General features: G+C 41.2%; 1 protein-coding gene across 1 annotated transcript in view; it reads left to right on the forward strand.

Annotated features, from left to right (window-relative positions):
• Nucleotides 1-7321, forward strand: part of ext1b (exostosin glycosyltransferase 1b) — a 147861-nt gene extending 140540 nt beyond the window's left edge. Inside the window, exon 11 of the mRNA XM_079521755.1 lies at nt 1879-7321. Within this exon, the coding sequence (XP_079377881.1) occupies nt 1879-2064 (186 nt within the window). The 3' untranslated portion in view covers nt 2065-7321. The remainder of the gene's footprint in view (nt 1-1878) is intronic.
• Nucleotides 7322-23166: the final 15845 nt, after the last annotated feature.

Consider the following 23166-nt stretch of genomic DNA (forward strand, 5'->3'; position numbering starts at 1 on the left):
GATTTGGGGGTCCTTGACATGAAAAGGTTTGGGAACCACTGTTCTATAGAAGCATCTCTTGTAACTGAAAATAGCCGATCTACAAGCTCACAACACGTTGCGCTACGACGTGTTGTGAGCTTGTAGATCGGCTATTTTCAGTTATTAGTTGTTTTAAGGTTAATTGTTAACATTATTTGAAGTGGTCAAACTAGAAATGGAAATCATGTTCTTCCATAAAACCGCAATGCTCTCGCATATATCATAAAGTTAAAGCTTCAATCTAGAAAAATAGACATTTAGGACATCTAAACATCACAGTCCTACATATTAGTTCATTGTTTAGGAAGATTTTATTTAGCTTTATTCCATGTGACCAAGATTTGTAGTTAATATTAAAAACTATTCCAAACATTCAAATAAATAAATAATCTGAAATAGGTGCTCTACAAGCTCACCCCATGCCGTGGTGGGGCTTGTATTTTGTCCACCTATTTTCACTATTCGTCATATGACCAGGTTTAGGTCAGGAGTCTTCTGTACTTCTCCCAAGAACAAGCAACGTTGAGTTGGTCAAACAATCTACACTAAATAAAATAACGCTTTGTGTCCTATTACCCAGGGTATTGGCTATATTGAAAAATAAAACGTAATAATAGCTGAAACTAATATGAAAATAGCTGATCTACAAGCCCACAACACGTTGCAACACGATGTGTTGTGATCTTGTCGATCGGCAATTTAGGGTGAAGAGATTTGGTGAGGATGGGGGAAAAAGGAGGGGTCCAAGTATATTCCCTTGGGGGACTCCGGTCAACGAAGTTCATGTACTGTGTGTAGGGATTAAGTAGTTAAGAATGTCAACCGTGTAATTGCGGTGTCTCCTCACTCTCTGTTTTGCATGCCATCCTCCCTTCTCTTTCCTTTCCCTCTGCTATACTACATCTGAATGTATCAAGGAAATGGTATGAAATCGGAAAAAGACAATCATAACTTGTTTTAGTGTCATTTTGAATCCGTATTAATGGTGCAGGCTAAAGTTCTCCGCAGTACTTCCCGAAATAGCCACCTGTGTTTGGGGGGCCTTCCGATGCAATAGCTCTTTGGCATCGGATAAAAGCTTGAATTAAAGCTCTGTAAACATGGGCTGCTCTCATGAATAAACCAGAACAATCGCACACATTAGAGAAATATAATTACACAGGCTGGTAATCTCAGTCTTTTATAAGTGGTTGCTCTATTGAGGTTAATTATCTCGAAGGTCTAGTTAAGCTCCATCAAAACTAGGCTTTGATCAAGTCAATGAATTGTAGGGATGACATAGTTATGTCAAGCTTAATTTTCACGTGGCTGTTCCTTCAGGCGCTGTTACATGCAGTAAAAGCTCTGATCCAACCCATGATGTTTGATGACATGTCAATTTGCATTATCCAGTGGATATGTTGTATCTTAAGCCATTAAGACCTGGAACACACCTGTGACACCTAAGCGTTTAACCACATTAACCATTATTTTAAACTGTAGCTGTTGAAAAATAGCATATCTACGAGCTTGTAGATCTGCTATTTTTGAAAAATCTTGAAAATGTGGTGCAAATCTTTGAATATATATACAGTGGACGTTTATAACTCCTTTATATCGTTGCTTCTGGTGGGGTCCCTGAAACAACATATTTTCAGATGGAGGTCGGCGGCCAATTACATATAATCTTTTACATTAAATAGTTTGAGCACCACTGACATAGGTTTTTCAGAAAACTGTTTAGAAGACATTTAGTAAAATCAGTTCCTCGGGTCTTAATGGTTTAACGTGACTGTTGGTATAGTTGACGTTCCAATCTGTGATCAAATCAGCGATGCATGCTCACTCTCTTCCTTCTCCCCATATCTTTCCTGACAGTCGTCGAGAGCGTCTCGTTGGGCCGACCCCGACCACTTCGCTCAGCGGCAGACCTGCATGAACAAGTTCGCCAGCTGGTTTGGCGCCATGCCCTTGGTCCACTCCCAGATGAGGCTGGACCCCGTTCTGTTTAAAGACCAGGTCTCCATCCTCCGCAAGAAATACAGGGACATCGAGAGGCTCTGACAGGACTGGCGCCCCCTAGGTGGGGACCCTGTGCCGGGGGAGATGCTGCGAGAAATAGACACGGTGGAGAGCAGGAGGACTCGTAGTAGGACCACGGCAGGACAAATAGGGGGCGCTACAGCTCTGTCTTCCACTCAGCACATTGCCAATGACCACAATGCCGCTGCTGCTGCCAAGAATTGACAGAGGAAAGAGGGGGGGAAATTTAACTAAAACAAGGAAAGCAAGCAGATGGTGTCTGGATATGAAACTAAAAAGAAAACACAACACAAACACACACAGACAAAGAGATGATCATATTAACAGATGGACATGCCAAACGCCAAACAGTACCGTGTCCACAATGTGCAAATACGCAGCACACACTACTGACGATGAGAACTCTTGGATAAAATATTTTTTTCTATGGATGCCACAAAAATGAACGATAAGGATAACAGAGACCTTCCTACTTTCTAGGCACATGTACAAGACAGTAGAAGAGGGGAGGTATCTGGGAACGCAACCAGCCACAAAACCCCAATCCTACTGACCTGGGACTGACCTGGGCATTGACTCAATGCAACCCCCCCCCCCCCCCCCCCCCCCCCCCCCCCCCACACACCCCTCCTTCAACCCCTAAAACCACCCATGTCCACCTCCCAAATCCATATCAGGATCCGTGACTGGACTTAACTGCTGACTCACTCCCAAGCCTTGCTTTACGCCCTGGGAAACCCCTTTCTTTTATCGTTTTCATCCATCAGTCTTCTGCCATTATTGTGGAAACGACCCCCAAACCCTTATCCTCTCTCTCTCTCTCACACACTAGGTTTGGATCCGATACTCTGCCTTTTGGTATGTCAGTGTGGAAAGAACAAACTGCAGTGTCGGCTTTTTGATTGTTGTGTGGTGTGCTGGGAAGGTTTATACAGTAAACCACCATTTCCTGATATTGTCAGCCAACTCACAGCCTTGAGCCAGTCTCAAAACATCCTGTCTGTCTGTCTATCTGTCTGTCTATCTGTGGCCCATTCCCTGATGTGCTGACAGCAGATATTATATTTGCTCTGCTTATCTGTTATCACTAAGTTTAAAAAAAAACATATCTGATTTTACATCTCATTTCCGCCCCATAAACTGTGAACAGCGGTTGTGCTATTTCCTTTTCTTTTTCTTCTTTTTTTTCTTCTTTTTTTTTTTTTACTTATCAGTTTTCATTCTCTCCTCCAAACTTTCTACTTTCAATTTGAAGTGTGTGTGTGTGTGTGCGTGCGTGTGCCTGTCTGCCTGCCTGCCTGTGCAGAGGTTGAAGAGTTGGCTCATCCAACCATAAACTCACGTACTTTTCCCTCAGTTTGAATGAACGAAATGAACATTTCTAGAAGAAATGGAGCAGAACAGTGCATTCTAAACCAGACTCATTTTGTCCGTTTATTCCCCCCTGCGTGGCCTCAGTCAGAGTGCCGCCCTCGCAGCAGTAAATGGTACAATTTAAACCATAACGGGTCGTTATAGTGGCCTGGCGTTATTTCACAGCGTTTTAATTTTCAACGCATCAGTGCCATACTCTAGACTAGAACATTGACATTATGGGCTGCCTTTAAAATCACTTATTGCACATTACTGTACATTGCCAATGTCAGGTCGAGTGACTAGATCCTATCTTCAAGAAATGTCCCTTGGAATATTCCAGTTTCCTGGGCACCGTGGCTCTGCCTTTTTTGTGACATATCACCAGGCCTCATCTTCATTAAAATGCCAAAACGTATTCTTCAACATTCATCAGGGGGAGATACGTTTGGGCATTCACTTAGATGAAGCTATTTCATTTTGGAGGGCTGTTTTATTCCCAGGGCAACAAATATTTGATGAGGCTGCCTCACGTTATGGGCCATTCGGTCGTGGAAGCAGTGACCCTTGACCGCAAGTCCATTAGCTAACGCTAACCTTGGCTGTAAAGACGTTCCAAACGCCTTTCCCACCCAACTAGCTAGTATTCGTGGCTATCGTTTGTCCATTACGTATGTCCCTCCACATGATAAGCCACCGCTATATTGGAAAACGGGTCAAATTGGAAAATGAGCTTTCCGTCTTGTCTCTCAATTGATCTATTTGAAGGGAGAGGCTATTTGAAAAACATTGCCTTCCTGCTGTACTGTAATGTGCTGCCATTATTAGGACAATATAGTCGCTGTCGGGCAGAAACCTTGTATGTCCATATTTCACCTTTTTATGTGCTTTCTTAATTTAATGCTCTGCTTGGTTATGCTACGGCGTCACACAAAAGTAGCAAAAGATTGCAGATCTACTGAGACGCGTCGTGAGCTTGTAGATCTGCTATTTTTTATATATATTAAGTGAAAGTGGTTAAGTGTGTTTGTGAGCTTTATAACTATCAAACCAGTACGTATTAACAAGAGCGTATGACTAAATTATATCCATCAGAACATAGCTTCTTTTTTCCATTTCCTGAAAAGAAGACAGTTTTGGACATACAAGGTTTCCACGCGACGGCGACGATATGCAGTTTTCATGCCAGACCTCAAGTAGCCCGACTCCACCAGACACATGAATGAGAGCTTTTACTGTGCTGTTACTGGCCTTTCTGTCACAAGGGACTGAAGCCCCATTTATTCTTTGTCGTACGACGCTATTGCATGCTGAAAATCTACAAGCTCACATTGTGTCTCGCAACGCATTGTGAGCTTGTTCTGAACATTGTAGTAGGCCTATTAAATTAGGATAATGTCTGAGCCAAAGCAGTGGTATCCGTCTGCTAACAAATACGTGTCACTCGACCGTTGCCATTAATAATGTTTTACATTTTATTTCCTGGTGTTTGTGTGAGTGGGTCTGTGTGTAGCTGACGTGTATAGGCCTCAACACCGCCTAGGAGCTGGTGATATTACACTATCATTCCTTCTTGTCTTGTCTCAACTGTCTTATTGTCTAAATCTGTTGTGTGTCATACTGTATGTGACAACACGTGATTCTACAGCGCAAATGATTTCAGCTTAACTAATGGCATATCACAGAATTCCTGGTTATTTTTTCCTACTCTGTACATGCTTTTCATATCATGTTTTTATTCACTTTCTTGTAATGTACTTGCACATTGGCCCATGAGTTCAGAGTCTGATTTGCTTGCCAGGAGAGATTTATGTTTTTATCTGATGTGGAGTTGCACCAAGGCTTGTATCTATCAGCAGAAAGCATTCATCTCAGTGATTGTGGAACAAACATGCACACACACGCGCGCGCACACATGCTCACATCTGGTCCCCATTATGTGTTCAGTGGAACATATTGTTTGAATTCATGTCAAACCTTTTATATCTCTGATTGCTTGAATTGTTGTTGATCATCTCATGAGCAGACCCCCCCCCCCCCCCCCCAAACCCCCGCCCCCTTTCCTCCAACCTCTTCCCAGCTTTTATGCGACAATTTCACAATACCAGACATTTCAAATACCCTGGACCACGCTGTATTGTATATAAGCATATATTTATTTTCACAGGCAAACAAAACCAGACTACAGTATGCAGACGTCAGGGTGACTGAAACCATAAGACTTTTTACAGTGTGTTGCTGAGGGGACTTTTACGAGGAAAAGGGTGATTTGATTTAGTTTTTCCTTCACTGACACCAATATACCTTTGTTCTTTCTTTTTTTTTCAATCTGCCTTTGTGTCTTTCTAAAACATCGCTCATTCTCACCAATTCTGCTCGTATAGAATCCTCTAAAGAAATGGATTTCCGGACGTATAGCAGAGAAAAACCTTGGTGCAGAAAGCAAAGAATAGATGATAGTATGGGCCAATGACTTTAGAATTGGAAGGAGCCTGAATCATCTTGGCTGCTATCTGAAGCAAATATTTAAGTCCAATGAGGACTATCAGTCGCTGCAGAGTGCCGACAGAGACGTGAAAAAGAATATGCAGCTGCGTCCCCTGAACCAGATGGAAAACATTTTCTCTTTTCTGCTGTAATCTCTTCCCCCGTCCACACAATAATGGCTCTGAGACGGTGACAGTAATGTCTTACCTCTCACGGCTTGTTTCCAGTTCAAATGACTCGACTATTGGGGAACTACTTTTATCTCGCAAATGGAAATACTGCACGCCATCCAAAGTTCCAACGCTTACATTAACCACTTAAAACCCCAGCATCCGTACTGTGTGGGGGGAAACTTTGGCAGAAAATAGCAGATCTACAAGCTGAAACTGCAACACATTGTGAGCTTTTATATTGCTTGTAGTAGTAATGATATTCGGATATCGGAAACATAAAAATCACCACAATAGAGCCCTGTGGGACTCCAGTCAGCCAAGTTATAGGGTTTAAGTGGTTAAATGCAGTTTATTCTGTTTTGATCTTGTCCGTGCAGAGAAACCTGAACTATATTCCTGCCGTTATAGCTGGACATTTGATGAAAGGGAAACATGCACAATTGCTAATTGAAACCATAAAGACTGATTTATTGCTTATTTTCAGTGTGTCTCACTAGGGCACAGCCAACTATAAATCAAGGTGTAATTCTATGCTTAACACAGCTGTCAGAAGGATTTGTCACGATGTGCCAGCCATTTGTTTAAATGGCAGTGGCAGAGTGTGTGCAGGATACTGTACTTGTCTGTCCTTAATTTGTGCCTTTTTTATGTCAGCGTTTGAGTTCTCCATACACCATCACTGTCTGCCATATGCAGAGATATAGGTATTAAATTCAGCAGCAGCACCACCACTGTTTGGTGGTTTTCAGCTGAATTTATATTCCATCGCCGAATGGTGCCGCTTGCCAGAAATAACTAGATTTTCAAGCTTACATACAGCGCATCGCAGTTAGCGTGAGAATCGGTTGTTTTCCGCAAATGACACCGTCATACTAATGAATATAAATGAAGCATTACCCATCCCTGTCCACATACACTGGATGTATCCCAGATTCCAACCTGTTATACCCCCCCCCTCCCCATCAGTATTTTGGACACTGTTGCTAAAACGACGATGCATGACCACTTCCTGTTTTTGGGATTATTTATCCGTGATTGACTTATCACGTAACCAATCGGCAGGTTGTTCTGTTGACTAGAGAGGACTTTTTTTCTTTCTTTTTTGTTTTTGCTCAGTCAAGCCCAGCTGTCCTGATGCCTTCTCCTCCCCCTACCTTGTAATTAACTGAAGACTTTTATAGAGGTCACGAATGAAATAGAGAAATGCCAATTTTGTAAGAATGATTTATAAAAAAGGAATAAACTCATATTTGATGATAACAGTGTGTCCTTGTTGTTTGTGCCTTTATTGTATGGGTACCAGTGACACCGTATTCGCACTGTGGCCATATTTCTCATCCTACGTTTGCATCAAAGTATGATGATGCAAAATGGCTGCCATCGCCGTGTGAATATGGTGTGTAGCTAGTGGAGAATCTTCTCCATACAAATGTGATCAAACATGCCTACCTGGCCTTATCCAAATTGAATACTTCGGATTGTAAAGAAGCATTTTCACTGGGCTTATTTTTCTCATGGCATAATAGTGAGGCTACTAAATGAACACACATTCCATTTGTACAGTAATAATAATAGTCATCCAATACACTTGCACAGGGAGATATAACGAACACATCAGTATGGGACCACTGGAGAGGGAGGGGGGATATTAGTCACTAGTCCAACCATTGATTTTTTTTTTTCTTGCTTTTTTCTTTTCTTTTTTTTAGTCTTCATTGCTTCTCCAAGCTGCCTCTGTCCTTCTAGATCTCCCAGAGGATAATAGCCTCATAACACATCTTGGATATGCTCTGAATTATTAAACACATTGCTATCAGAGACTGATACTCTTATGCAAATCCTTGACCTCATAGCAGTGCTGTGTGTGTTTGTGTACACAGTATATTATACTGTAAAACTCCTCACAATAGGAAATGTAACTTTGGTTGATTATTTCTCTCCTTCAATAATACCAATTGTTATTGTATTTAATGTCACCTTGACATCGAGGTATAAATCATGGAATGAGCAACACAGCTAAATGTGTGGGTAGCAGCCCCCTGATAATTTGCCAAAATCCCCAAATATGCTTCTGTTATTATTCTCTTATTTTGAGTGACCTGCCAACACACATGCTGGCACAGGTGTGTGACTGGCACCTGACAGTAGCCTAGCAGACGACAGCCTTCCATATTTTCCGGAAGTGCGTTGGGACACGACAACTCTTGGGGATAAAAGGCGAAGATGCAATACTCGAAAAGTGGCTGGAGGAACGTCGTTCAAAAACATGAAAATATAATTTTTTAATAATAATAATAATCATAATAAAACTTTATTTGTATAGCACCTTTCATGACACGAAATGCAGGTCAAAGTGCTTTAGATAGCAATGGAGAAAAAAAGGATAGATGGACGAGGATATGAATAACAACAAAGAATTTATAACACCAAGGTATTCTCTAGTAGTGTCCCGTATGACTAGCCCACTGCGCCATTGGTACCAGCCAATTCACACTGCTTTTTTGTTTTGAAGTGGTTCTTCTGGAAATCAGTTTTGAAAGTAAAGACTTGAGTGGGGTTTGAACCCACAAACTCCAGATCATGTAGCCAGTGTGCTAACTCACGTACTGAGCTACTTGCAACTTGCCACATCACTGTCTTCCTTTGCCTTTGAGTAGCCTAACAACAAACAAATAAAATATAATAACAGGAGATTTGTTCGTCTATTGTTTGTTGTGCTGTTGTTTATCTAGACACTGGAAAAAAGCCTCTGGCTCTTCTATCATAATCTATTTGGCTTTTTGTACACGCAAGCATAGTGGGTCACTGGGTACAGAGCTTTTCTGGGAATCAGGAGGCCACAGGTTCAAGTCCCGGCTCAAACAGAGTGTCTCTTGTGATTGTGACAAGTAAAATGGCTTCAACAGCAAATTGCTGAGAAAATGAATCCTAGCTTGTACATTTTTATCGTTGAAAAACGACATAAGTAGCCTACTGTACATACAGTACAACGTTGTCATGGTTTTACCATGAACTATAGTGTTGATTTTTCATGGTTTTCATCATTTTTTTAAATCATCGAAAATCATGAAAAACGACATGTCGTCGAAAACCATGAACTATAGTATGCTGTTTTTTTCATAATTTTCATATAAATGCTTTTAAATTTGAGAAATGTATAGTGGGGGTCAATGGCAGATTTTGGCACATCAAAAAAATCACTTTCACCTAGAAACTCCATTCACACATTTTATAATTCAGCTTACTGTGGAGACACTTGCTGGACCTTTTAATTTGAAATGTTTTGTAGTATCTGAGTTATTTAACTTAAATGCCCAATGCATTCTCAATGGCAATAGCACAAACTTTGCCATGCTACTAGTCCTACATACTTACACCTAGAAACCCCATTCAAACCTATTTAGGTTCATCTTACGGTGGACATGTTTGCCTGAAAAGGAATCCTTGAAATGTTTCATAGTTTTAGAAATATAGTGCTTTCAAATTTGAGAAATGTATAATGGGGCTCAATGGCTGCTCTATGGCACGTCAAAAAGTCACTTTCACCTAGAAACTCCATTCACACTTTTTGAGTGGTGTAAACCACTCCTACAACTGGCTTTTGTGTGCATAAAAAATGACCATGGTTGCTATGTTCAAAATAATTTCTGACGTAATTAAATCACACCCGGGTGAACTGGATGACCGTAGCAACCGTGGTCATTTTCTCTGCACAGAAAAAGCCAGTTGTGAAATCACATCCGGGTGTGATTTCATTACGTCAGATCAGAGCTGATCAGGCTACATAATACCTTACCTTATTTCATTACGTCAGACATTACGTCAGACCACAGCTGATCATGCTATATAAAACCTTACACCACTCAGTTCACACGGGTGTGATTTTTATAATTCAGCTTACTGTGGGGACACATGCTGGAACTATAGCCCATGGTCAAAATGATGAAAAACGAGGATTTGAAAAAGAGATGAAAATCACTCCGAGACCATGGGCTATAGTCCATGGTCTCGGAGTGATTTTCGTCTTTACTTGCCAAAATCTGCCATTGACCCCCATTCTGAATTTCTCAAATTTAAAAGCACTATATTTCTAAAACTATGAAACATTTCAAAGATTCCTTTTCAGGCAAACATGTCCACCGTAAGATGAACCTAAATAGGTTTGAATGGGGATTCTAGGTGTAAGTATGTAGGACTAGTAGCATGCCAAAGTTATAATTTTTTTCGGACGGCATACTATAGCATGTCGTTTTTCGTGATTTTGGACTATTTGAAAAAAAGATGAAAATCATGAAAAAACGACATACTATAGTCCATGGTTTGGGACGGCATAATTTATTTTGTCATATTTTCATGATTTCGGGACACTATGTCAGAGCCAGGACTTGAACCTGCAGCCTCCTGATTCCCAGGCAGACTCTGTACCCAGTGAGCCACTGTGCATGCTGTTCTTAGAAGGCCGAATAGATAATGACAGAAGAGCCAGAGACTTGTTTCCATTGTGGTTCAAAAACATTCGAGAAAAGACGAAAATGACTCCGAGACGATGGGCTATAGCCCATGGTCTCGGAGTGATTTTCGTCTTTTTTTCAAATCCTCAAAAATGATGGAAAACGGCATGCTATAGTATGCCGTCCGATATGGGCTATAGCCCATGGTCATAAATGATGAAAAACGAGGATTTGAAAAAAAGACGAAGATGACTCCGAGACGATGGGCTATAGCCCATGGTCTCGGAGTGATTTTTGTCTTTTTTCAAATCCTCAAAAATGATGAAAAATGGCATGCTATAGTATGCCGTCTGAGGCCATGGGCTGAACTATGAAACATTTCAAAGATTCCTTTTCAGGCAAACATGTCCACCGTAAGATGAACCTAAATAGGTTTGAATGGGGATTCTAGGTGTAAGTATGTAGGACTAGTAGCATGCCAAAGTTATAATTTTTTTCGGATTTGAAAAAAAGACGAAAATCACTCCGAGACCATGGGCTATAGCCCATCGTCTCGGAGTCATTTTCGTCTTTTTTTCAAATCCTCGTTTTTCATCATTTATGACCATGGGCTATAGCCCATATCGGACGGCATACTATAGCATGCCGTTTTGCATCATTTTTGAGGATTTGAAAAAAAGACGAAAATTACTCCGAGACCATGGGCTATAGCCCATCGTCTCGGAGTCATTTTCGTCTTTTTTTCAAATCCTCGTTTTTCATCATTTATGACCATGGGCTATAGCCCATATCGGACGGCATACTATAGCATTTCGTTTTTCATGATTTTGGAGGATTTGAAAAAAAGACGAAATTGACTCCGAGACCATGGGCTATAGCCCATCGTCTCGGAGTAATTTTCGTCTTTTTTTCAAATCCTCGTTTTTCATCATTTATGACCATGGGCTATAGCCCATATCGGACGGCATACTATAGCATGCCGTTTTCCATCATTTTTGAGGATTTGAAAAAAAGACGAAAATCACTCCGAGACCATGGGCTATAGCCCATCGTCTGGGAGTCATTTTCGTCTTTTTTTCAAATCCTCGTTTTTCATCATTTATGACCATGGGCTATAGCCCATATCGGACGGCATACTATAGCATGCCGTTTTCCATCATTTTTGAGGATTTGAAAAAAAGACGAAAATCACTCCGAGACGATGGGCTATAGCCCATGGTCTCGAACGGCATACTATAGCATGCCGTTTTGCATCATTTTTGAGGATTTGAAAAAAAGACGAAAATGACTCCGAGACCATGGGCTATAGCCCATCGTCTCGGAGTCATTTTCGTCTTTTTTTCAAATCCTCGTTTTTCATAATTTATGACCATGGGCTATAGCCCATGGTCTCGAACGGCATACTATAGCATGCCGTTTTCCATCATTTTTGAGGATTTGAAAAAAAGACGAAAATGACTCCGAGACCATGGGCTATAGCCCATCGTCTGGGAGTCATTTTCGTCTTTTTTTCAAATCCTCGTTTTTCATCATTTATGACCATGGGCTATAGCCCATATCGGACGGCATACTATAGCATGCCGTTTTCCATCGTTTTTGAGGATTTGAAAAAAAGACGAAAATGACTCCGAGACGATGGGCTATAGCCCATGGTCTCGAACGGCATACTATAGCATGCCGTTTTGCATCATTTTTGAGGATTTGAAAAAAAGACGAAAATGACTCCGAGACCATGGGCTATAGCCCATCGTCTCGGAGTCATTTTCGTCTTTTTTTCAAATCCTCGTTTTTCATAATTTATGACCATGGGCTATAGCCCATATCGGACGGCATACTATAGCATGCCGTTTTCCATCATTTTTGAGGATTTGAAAAAAGAGACGAAAATCACTCCGAGACCATGGGCTATAGCCCATCGTCTGGGAGTCATTTTCGTCTTTTTTTCAAATCCTCGTTTTTCATCATTTATGACCATGGGCTATAGCCCATATCGGACGGCATACTATAGCATGCCGTTTTCCATCGTTTTTGAGGATTTGAAAAAAAGACGAAAATGACTCCGAGACGATGGGCTATAGCCCATGGTCTCGAACGGCATACTATAGCATTCCGTTTTCCATCATTTTTGAGGATTTGAAAAAAAGACGAAAATCACTCCGAGACCATGGGCTATAGCCCATCGTCTCGGAGTCATTTTCGTCTTTTTTTCAAATCCTCGTTTTTCATCATTTATGACCATGGGCTATAGCCCATATCGGACGGCATACTATAGCATGCCGTTTTCCATCATTTTTGAGGATTTGAAAAAAAGACGAAAATCACTCCGAGACCATGGGCTATAGCCCATCGTCTGGGAGTCATTTTCGTCTTTTTTTCAAATCCTCGTTTTTCATCATTTATGACCATGGGCTATAGCCCATGGTCTCGAACGGCATACTATAGTATGCCGTTTTCCATCATTTTTGAGGATTTGAAAAAAAGACGAAAATCACTCCGAGACCATGGGCTATAGCCCATCGTCTCGGAGTCATTTTCGTCTTTTTTTCAAATCCTCGTTTTTCATCATTTATGACCATGGGCTATAGCCCATATCGGACGGCATACTATAGTATGCCGTTTTCCATCATTTTTGAGGATTTGAAAAAAAGACGAAAATCACTCCGAGACCATGGGCTATAGCCCATCGTCTCGGAGTCATTTTCGTCTTTTTTTCAAATCCTCGTTTTTCATCATTTATGACCATGGGCTATAGCCCATATCGGACGGCATACTATAGCATGTCGTTTTTCATGATTTTGGAGGATTTGAAAAAACGACATACTATAGTCCATGGTTTGGGACGGCATAATATATTTTGTCATATTTTCATGATTTTGGGACACTATGTCAGAACCAGGACTTGAACCTGCAGCCTCCTGATTCCCAGGCAGGCTCTGTACCCAGTGAGTCACTGTGCATGCTGTTCTTAAAAGGCCGAATAGATAATGACAGAAGAGCCAGAGACTTGTTTCCATTGTGGTTCATAAACATTCGAGAAAAGACGAAAATGACTCCGAGACGATGGGCTATAGCCCATGGTCTCGGAGTGATTTTCGTCTTTTTTTCAAATCCTCAAAAATGATGGAAAACGGCATGCTATAGTATGCCGTCCGATATGGGCTATAGCCCATGGTCATAAATGATGAAAAACAAGGATTTGAAAAAAAGACGAAAATGACTCCGAGACGATGGGCTATAGCCCATGGTCTCGGAGTGATTTTTGTCTTTTTTCAAATCCTCAAAAATGATGAAAAATGGCATGCTATAGTATGCCGTCTGAGGCCATGGGCTGAACTTGAACCCACGACCTGTGGCTCACATAGAGAGCAGCTTTTCACAGAGTGCCATTATGCTTTCTGAGAGTCTCCTCAGCTTTCCATCTCTTTCCAGTTCTCTTCTGGATGTTATTCTCCAAAACATGCTGCAGAGTGAAAGTAGGAGGAACTCAGCTGGATTTGAACTCACAACCTCTGGCTCACATGGACATCATCTTAACAAGGGTGCCACTGAGCTCTCAGTGATTTTTAGGTTGTAAGTTGTTCTTCTTGGTGTCACTTTTCAAATGGGGCCTTGGGAATATGTACAGAGCATTTGAATGGTGCTGTGCATCAAAGGTGTCTTTAGTGCTTTTAAGTGTTATCGTGGATGTTAATCAGATAATACAGAGGAGAAACCATGACAGGACACAGACAGCCTCCCCATTGGTGGATGTGATCCTGGCAGCCAGCCCAGGTGTGTTCTGGTCCTGTTGATTGAGCTGAGAAGGACCTATAAACCTTCAAGGTTTATAGGTCTTGCCCATATCGGACGGCATACTATAGCATGCCGTTTTCCATAATTTTTGAGGATTTGAAAAAAAGACGAAAATCACTCCGAGACCATGGGCTATAGCCCATCGTCTCGGAGTCATTTTCGTCTTTTTTTCAAATCCTCGTTTTTCATCATTTATGACCATGGGCTATAGCCCATATCGGACGGCATACTATAGCATGCCGTTTTTCATCATTTTTGAGGATTTGAAAAAAAGACGAAAATCACTCAGACGATGGGCTATAGCCCATGGTCTCGGAGTGATTTTCGTCTTTTTTTCAAATCCTCAAAAATGATGGAAAACGGCATGCTATAGTATGCCGTTCGAGACCATGGGCTATAGCCCATCGTCTCGGAGTCATTTTCGTCTTTTTTTCAAATCCTCGTTTTTCATCATTTATGACCATGGGCTATAGCCCATATCGGACGGCATACTATAGCATGCCGTTTTTCATGATTTTGGAGGATTTGAAAAAAAGACGAAATTGACTCCGAGACCATGGGCTATAGCCCATCGTCTCGGAGTAATTTTCGTCTTTTTTTCAAATCCTCGTTTTTCATCATTTATGACCATGGGCTATAGCCCATATCGGACGGCATACTATAGCATGCCGTTTTCCATCATTTTTGAGGATTTGAAAAAAAGACGAAAATCACTCCGAGACCATGGGCTATAGCCCATCGTCTGGGAGTCATTTTCGTCTTTTTTTCAAATCCTCGTTTTTCATCATTTATGACCATGGGCTATAGCCCATATCGGACGGCATACTATAGCATGCCGTTTTCCATCATTTTTGAGGATTTGAAAAAAAGACGAAAATCACTCCGAGACGATGGGCTATAGCCCATGGTCTCGAACGGCATACTATAGCATGCCGTTTTGCATCATTTTTGAGGATTTGAAAAAAAGACGAAAATGACTCCGAGACCATGGGCTATAGCCCATCGTCTCGGAGTCATTTTCGTCTTTTTTTCAAATCCTCGTTTTTCATAATTTATGACCATGGGCTATAGCCCATGGTCTCGAACGGCATACTATAGCATGCCGTTTTCCATCATTTTTGAGGATTTGAAAAAAAGACGAAAATGACTCCGAGACCATGGGCTATAGCCCATCGTCTGGGAGTCATTGTCGTCTTTTTTTCAAATCCTCGTTTTTCATCATTTATGACCATGGGCTATAGCCCATATCGGACGGCATACTATAGCATGCCGTTTTCCATCGTTTTTGAGGATTTGAAAAAAAGACGAAAATGACTCCGAGACGATGGGCTATAGCCCATGGTCTCGAACGGCATACTATAGCATGCCGTTTTGCATCATTTTTGAGGATTTGAAAAAAAGACGAAAATGACTCCGAGACCATGGGCTATAGCCCATCGTCTCGGAGTCATTTTCGTCTTTTTTTCAAATCCTCGTTTTTCATAATTTATGACCATGGGCTATAGCCCATATCGGACGGCATACTATAGCATGCCGTTTTCCATCATTTTTGAGGATTTGAAAAAAGAGACGAAAATCACTCCGAGACCATGGGCTATAGCCCATCGTCTGGGAGTCATTTTCGTCTTTTTTTCAAATCCTCGTTTTTCATCATTTATGACCATGGGCTATAGCCCATATCGGACGGCATACTATTGCATGCCGTTTTCCATCGTTTTTGAGGATTTGAAAAAAAGACGAAAATGACTCCGAGACGATGGGCTATAGCCCATGGTCTCGAACGGCATACTATAGCATTCCGTTTTCCATCATTTTTGAGGATTTGAAAAAAAGACGAAAATCACTCCGAGACCATGGGCTATAGCCCATCGTCTCGGAGTCATTTTCGTCTTTTTTTCAAATCCTCGTTTTTCATCATTTATGACCATGGGCTATAGCCCATATCGGACGGCATACTATAGCATGCCCTTTTTCATCATTTTTGAGGATTTGAAAAAAAGACGAAAATGACTCCGAGACCATGGGCTATAGCCCATGGTCTCGAACGGCATACTATAGCATGCCGTTTTCCATCATTTTTGAGGATTTGAAAAAAAGACGAAAATGACTCCGAGACCATGGGCTATAGCCCATCGTCTCGGAGTCATTTTCGTCTTTTTTTCAAATCCTCGTTTTTCATCATTTATGACCATGGGCTATAGCCCATATCGGACGGCATACTATAGCATGCCGTTTTCCATAATTTTTGAGGATTTGAAAAAAAGATGAAAATCACTCCGAGACCATGGGCTATAGCCCATCGTCTCGGAGTCATTTTCGTCTTTTTTTCAAATCCTCGTTTTTCATCATTTATGACCATGGGCTATAGCCCATATCGGACGGCATACTATAACATGCCGTTTTCCATCATTTTTGAGGATTTGAAAAAAAGGCGAAAATCACTCCGAGACCATGGGCTATAGCCCATCGTCTCGGAGTCATTTTCGTCTTTTTTTCAAATCCTCGTTTTTCATCATTTATGACCATGGGCTATAGTCCATATCGGACGGCATACTATAGCATGTCGTTTTTCATGATTTTGGAGGATTTGAAAAAAAGACGAAAATGACTCCGAGACCATGGGCTATAGCCCATCGTCTCGGAGTAATTTTCGTCTTTTTTTCAAATCCTCGTTTTTCATCATTTATGACCATGGGCTATAGCCCATATCGGACGGCATACTATAGCATGCCCTTTTTCATCATTTTTGAGGATTTGAAAAAAAGACGAAAATGACTCCGAGACCATGGGCTATAGCCCATGGTCTCGAACGGCATACTATAGCATGCCGTTTTCCATCATTTTTAAAGATTTGAAAAAAAGACGAAAATGACTCCGAGACCATGGGCTATAGCCCATCGTCTCGGAGTCATTTTCGTCTTTTTTTCAAATCCTCGTTTTTCATCATTTATGACCATGGGCTATAGCCCATATCGGACGGCATACTATAGCATGCCGTTTTCCATAATTTTTGAGGATTTGAAAAAAAGATGAAAATCACTCCGAGACCATGGGCTATAGCCCATCGTCTCGGAGTCATTTTCGTCTTTTTTTCAAATCCTCGTTTTTCATCATTTATGACCATGGGCTATAGCCCATATCGGACGGCATACTATAACATGCCGTTTTCCATCATTTTTGAGGATTTGAAAAAAAGGCGAAAATCACTCCGAGACCATGGGCTATAGCCCATCGTCTCGGAGTCATTTTCGTCTTTTTTTTCAAATCCTCGTTTTTCATCATTTATGACCATGGGCTATAGTCCATATCGGACGGCATACTATAGCATGTCGTTTTTCATGATTTTGGAGGATTTGAAAAAAAGACGAAAATGACTCCGAGACCATGGGCTATAGCCCATCGTCTGGGAGTCATTTTCGTCTTTTTTTCAAATCCTCGTTTTTCATCATTTATGACCATGGGCTATAGCCCATATCGGACGGCATACTATAGCATGCCCTTTTTCATCATTTTTGAGGATTTGAAAAAAAGACGAAAATGACTCCGAGACCATGGGCTATAGCCCATGGTCTCGAACGGCATACTATAGCATGCCGTTTTCCATCATTTTTAAAGATTTGAAAAAAAGACGAAAATGACTCCGAGACCATGGGCTATAGCCCATCGTCTCGGAGTCATTTTCGTCTTTTTTTCAAATCCTCGTTTTTCATCATTTATGACCATGGGCTATAGCCCATATCGGACGGCATACTATAGCATGCCGTTTTCCATAATTTTTGAGGATTTGAAAAAAAGATGAAAATCACTCCGAGACCATGGGCTATAGCCCATGGTCTCGGAGTCATTTTCGTCTTTTTTTCAAATCCTCGTTTTTCATCATTTATGACCATGGGCTATAGCCCATATCGGACGGCATACTATAACATGCCGTTTTCCATCATTTTTGAGGATTTGAAAAAAAGGCGAAAATCACTCCGAGACCATGGGCTATAGCCCATCGTCTCGGAGTCATTTTCGTCTTTTTTTTCAAATCCTCGTTTTTCATCATTTATGACCATGGGCTATAGTCCATATCGGACGGCATACTATAGCATGTCGTTTTTCATGATTTTGGAGGATTTGAAAAAAAGACGAAAATGACTCCGAGACCATGGGCTATAGCCCATCGTCTGGGAGTCATTTTCGTCTTTTTTTCAAATCCTCGTTTTTCATCATTTATGACCATGGGCTATAGCCCATATCGGACGGCATACTATAGCATGCCCTTTTTCATCATTTTTGAGGATTTGAAAAAAAGACGAAAATGACTCCGAGACCATGGGCTATAGCCCATGGTCTCGAACGGCATACTATAGCATGCCGTTTTCCATCATTTTTAAAGATTTGAAAAAAAGACGAAAATGACTCCGAGACCATGGGCTATAGCCCATCGTCTCGGAGTCATTTTCGTCTTTTTTTCAAATCCTCGTTTTTCATCATTTATGACCATGGGCTATAGCCCATATCGGACGGCATACTATAGCATGCCGTTTTCCATAATTTTTGAGGATTTGAAAAAAAGATGAAAATCACTCCGAGACCATGGGCTATAGCCCATCGTCTCGGAGTCATTTTCGTCTTTTTTTCAAATCCTCGTTTTTCATCATTTATGACCATGGGCTATAGCCCATATCGGACGGCATACTATAACATGCCGTTTTCCATCATTTTTGAGGATTTGAAAAAAAGGCGAAAATCACTCCGAGACCATGGGCTATAGCCCATCGTCTCGGAGTCATTTTCGTCTTTTTTTCAAATCCTCGTTTTTCATCATTTATGACCATGGGCTATAGTCCATATCGGACGGCATACTATAGCATGTCGTTTTTCATGATTTTGGAGGATTTGAAAAAAAGACGAAAATGACTCCGAGACCATGGGCTATAGCCCATCGTCTCGGAGTAATTTTCGTCTTTTTTTCAAATCCTCGTTTTTCATCATTTATGACCATGGGCTATAGCCCATATCGGACGGCATACTATAGCATGCCCTTTTTCATCATTTTTGAGGATTTGAAAAAAAGACGAAAATGACTCCGAGACCATGGGCTATAGCCCATGGTCTCGAACGGCATACTATAGCATGCCGTTTTCCATCATTTTTAAAGATTTGAAAAAAAGACGAAAATGACTCCGAGACCATGGGCTATAGCCCATCGTCTCGGAGTCATTTTCGTCTTTTTTTCAAATCCTCGTTTTTCATCATTTATGACCATGGGCTATAGCCCATATCGGACGGCATACTATAGCATGCCGTTTTCCATAATTTTTGAGGATTTGAAAAAAAGATGAAAATCACTCAGACGATGGGCTATAGCCCATCGTCTCGGAGTCATTTTCGTCTTTTTTTCAAATCCTCGTTTTTCATCATTTATGACCATGGGCTATAGCCCATATCGGACGGCATACTATAGCATGCCGTTTTCCATCATTTTTGAGGATTTGAAAAAAAGACGAAAATCACTCCGAGACCAAGGGCTATAGCCCATCGTCTCGGAGTCATTTTCGTCTTTTTTTCAAATCCTCGTTTTTCATCATTTATGACCATGGGCTATAGCCCATATCGGACGGCATACTATAGCATGCCGTTTTCCATCATTTTTGAGGATTTGAAAAAAAGACGAAAATCACTCCGAGACCATGGGCTATAGCCCATCGTCTGGGAGTCATTTTCGTCTTTTTTTCAAATCCTCGTTTTTCATCATTTATGACCATGGGCTATAGCCCATATCGGACGGCATACTATAGCATGCCGTTTTCCATCATTTTTGAGGATTTGAAAAAAAGACGAAAATCACTCCGAGACGATGGGCTATAGCCCATGGTCTCGAACGGCATACTATAGCATGCCGTTTTGCATCATTTTTGAGGATTTGAAAAAAAGACGAAAATGACTCCGAGACCATGGGCTATAGCCCATGGTCTCGAACGGCATACTATAGCATGCCGTTTTCCATCATTTTTAAAGATTTGAAAAAAAGACGAAAATGACTCCGAGACCATGGGCTATAGCCCATCGTCTCGGAGTCATTTTCGTCTTTTTTTCAAATCCTCGTTTTTCATCATTTATGACCATGGGCTATAGCCCATATCGGACGGCATACTATAGCATGCCGTTTTCCATAATTTTTGAGGATTTGAAAAAAAGATGAAAATCACTCCGAGACCATGGGCTATAGCCCATCGTCTCGGAGTCATTTTCGTCTTTTTTTCAAATCCTCGTTTTTCATCATTTATGACCATGGGCTATAGCCCATATCGGACGGCATACTATAACATGCCGTTTTCCATCATTTTTGAGGATTTGAAAAAAAGGCGAAAATCACTCCGAGACCATGGGCTATAGCCCATCGTCTCGGAGTCATTTTCGTCTTTTTTTCAAATCCTCGTTTTTCATCATTTATGACCATGGGCTATAGTCCATATCGGACGGCATACTATAGCATGTCGTTTTTCATGATTTTGGAGGATTTGAAAAAAAGACGAAAATGACTCCGAGACCATGGGCTATAGCCCATCGTCTCGGAGTAATTTTCGTCTTTTTTTCAAATCCTCGTTTTTCATCATTTATGACCATGGGCTATAGCCCATATCGGACGGCATACTATAGCATGCCCTTTTTCATCATTTTTGAGGATTTGAAAAAAAGACGAAAATGACTCCGAGACCATGGGCTATAGCCCATGGTCTCGAACGGCATACTATAGCATGCCGTTTTCCATCATTTTTAAAGATTTGAAAAAAAGACGAAAATGACTCCGAGACCATGGGCTATAGCCCATCGTCTCGGAGTCATTTTCGTCTTTTTTTCAAATCCTCGTTTTTCATCATTTATGACCATGGGCTATAGCCCATATCGGACGGCATACTATAGCATGCCGTTTTCCATAATTTTTGAGGATTTGAAAAAAAGATGAAAATCACTCAGACGATGGGCTATAGCCCATCGTCTCGGAGTCATTTTCGTCTTTTTTTCAAATCCTCGTTTTTCATCATTTATGACCATGGGCTATAGCCCATATCGGACGGCATACTATAGCATGCCGTTTTCCATCATTTTTGAGGATTTGAAAAAAAGACGAAAATCACTCCGAGACCAAGGGCTATAGCCCATCGTCTCGGAGTCATTTTCGTCTTTTTTTCAAATCCTCGTTTTTCATCATTTATGACCATGGGCTATAGCCCATATCGGACGGCATACTATAGCATGCCGTTTTCCATCATTTTTGAGGATTTGAAAAAAAGACGAAAATCACTCCGAGACCATGGGCTATAGCCCATCGTCTGGGAGTCATTTTCGTCTTTTTTTCAAATCCTCGTTTTTCATCATTTATGACCATGGGCTATAGCCCATATCGGACGGCATACTATAGCATGCCGTTTTCCATCATTTTTGAGGATTTGAAAAAAAGACGAAAATCACTCCGAGACGATGGGCTATAGCCCATGGTCTCGAACGGCATACTATAGCATGCCGTTTTGCATCATTTTTGAGGATTTGAAAAAAAGACGAAAATGACTCCGAGACCATGGGCTATAGCCCATCGTCTCGGAGTCATTTTCGTCTTTTTTTCAAATCCTCGTTTTTCATAATTTATGACCATGGGCTATAGCCCATATCGGACGGCATACTATAGCATGCCGTTTTCCATCATTTTTGAGGATTTGAAAAAAGAGACGAAAATCACTCCGAGACCATGGGCTATAGCCCATCGTCTGGGAGTCATTTTCGTCTTTTTTTCAAATCCTCGTTTTTCATCATTTATGACCATGGGCTATAGCCCATATCGGACGGCATACTATAGCATGCCGTTTTCCGTCGTTTTTGAGGATTTGAAAAAAAGACGAAAATGACTCCGAGACGATGGGCTATAGCCCATGGTCTCGAACGGCATACTATAGCATGCCGTTTTCCATCATTTTTGAGGATTTGAAAAAAAGACGAAAATCACTCCGAGACCATGGGCTATAGCCCATCATCTCGGAGTCATTTTCGTCTTTTTTTCAAATCCTCGTTTTTCATCATTTATGACCATGGGCTATAGCCCATATCGGACGGCATACTATAGCATGCCCTTTTTCATCATTTTTGAGGATTTGAAAAAAAGACGAAAATGACTCCGAGACCATGGGCTATAGCCCATCGTCTCGGAGTCATTTTCGTCTTTTTTTCAAATCCTCGTTTTTCATCATTTATGACCATGGGCTATAGCCCATATCGGACGGCATACTATAACATGCCGTTTTCCATCATTTTTGAGGATTTGAAAAAAAGGCGAAAATCACTCCGAGACCATGGGCTATAGCCCATCGTCTCGGAGTCATTTTCGTCTTTTTTTCAAATCCTCGTTTTTCATCATTTATGACCATGGGCTATAGTCCATATCGGACGGCATACTATAGCATGTCGTTTTTCATGATTTTGGAGGATTTGAAAAAAAGACGAAAATGACTCCGAGACCATGGGCTATAGCCCATCGTCTCGGAGTCATTTTCGTCTTTTTTTCAAATCCTCGTTTTTCATCATTTATGACCATGGGCTATAGCCCATATCGGACGGCATACTATAGCATGCCCTTTTTCATCATTTTTGAGGATTTGAAAAAAAGACGAAAATGACTCCGAGACCATGGGCTATAGCCCATGGTCTCGAACGGCATACTATAGCATGCCGTTTTCCATCATTTTTAAAGATTTGAAAAAAAGACGAAAATGACTCCGAGACCATGGGCTATAGCCCATCGTCTCGGAGTCATTTTCGTCTTTTTTTCAAATCCTCGTTTTTCATCATTTATGACCATGGGCTATAGCCCATATCGGACGGCATAC

This window comes from Electrona antarctica, assembly GCF_951216825.1.
Source record: "Electrona antarctica genome assembly, chromosome: 15".
Taxonomy (NCBI): Eukaryota; Metazoa; Chordata; class Actinopteri; order Myctophiformes; family Myctophidae; genus Electrona; species Electrona antarctica.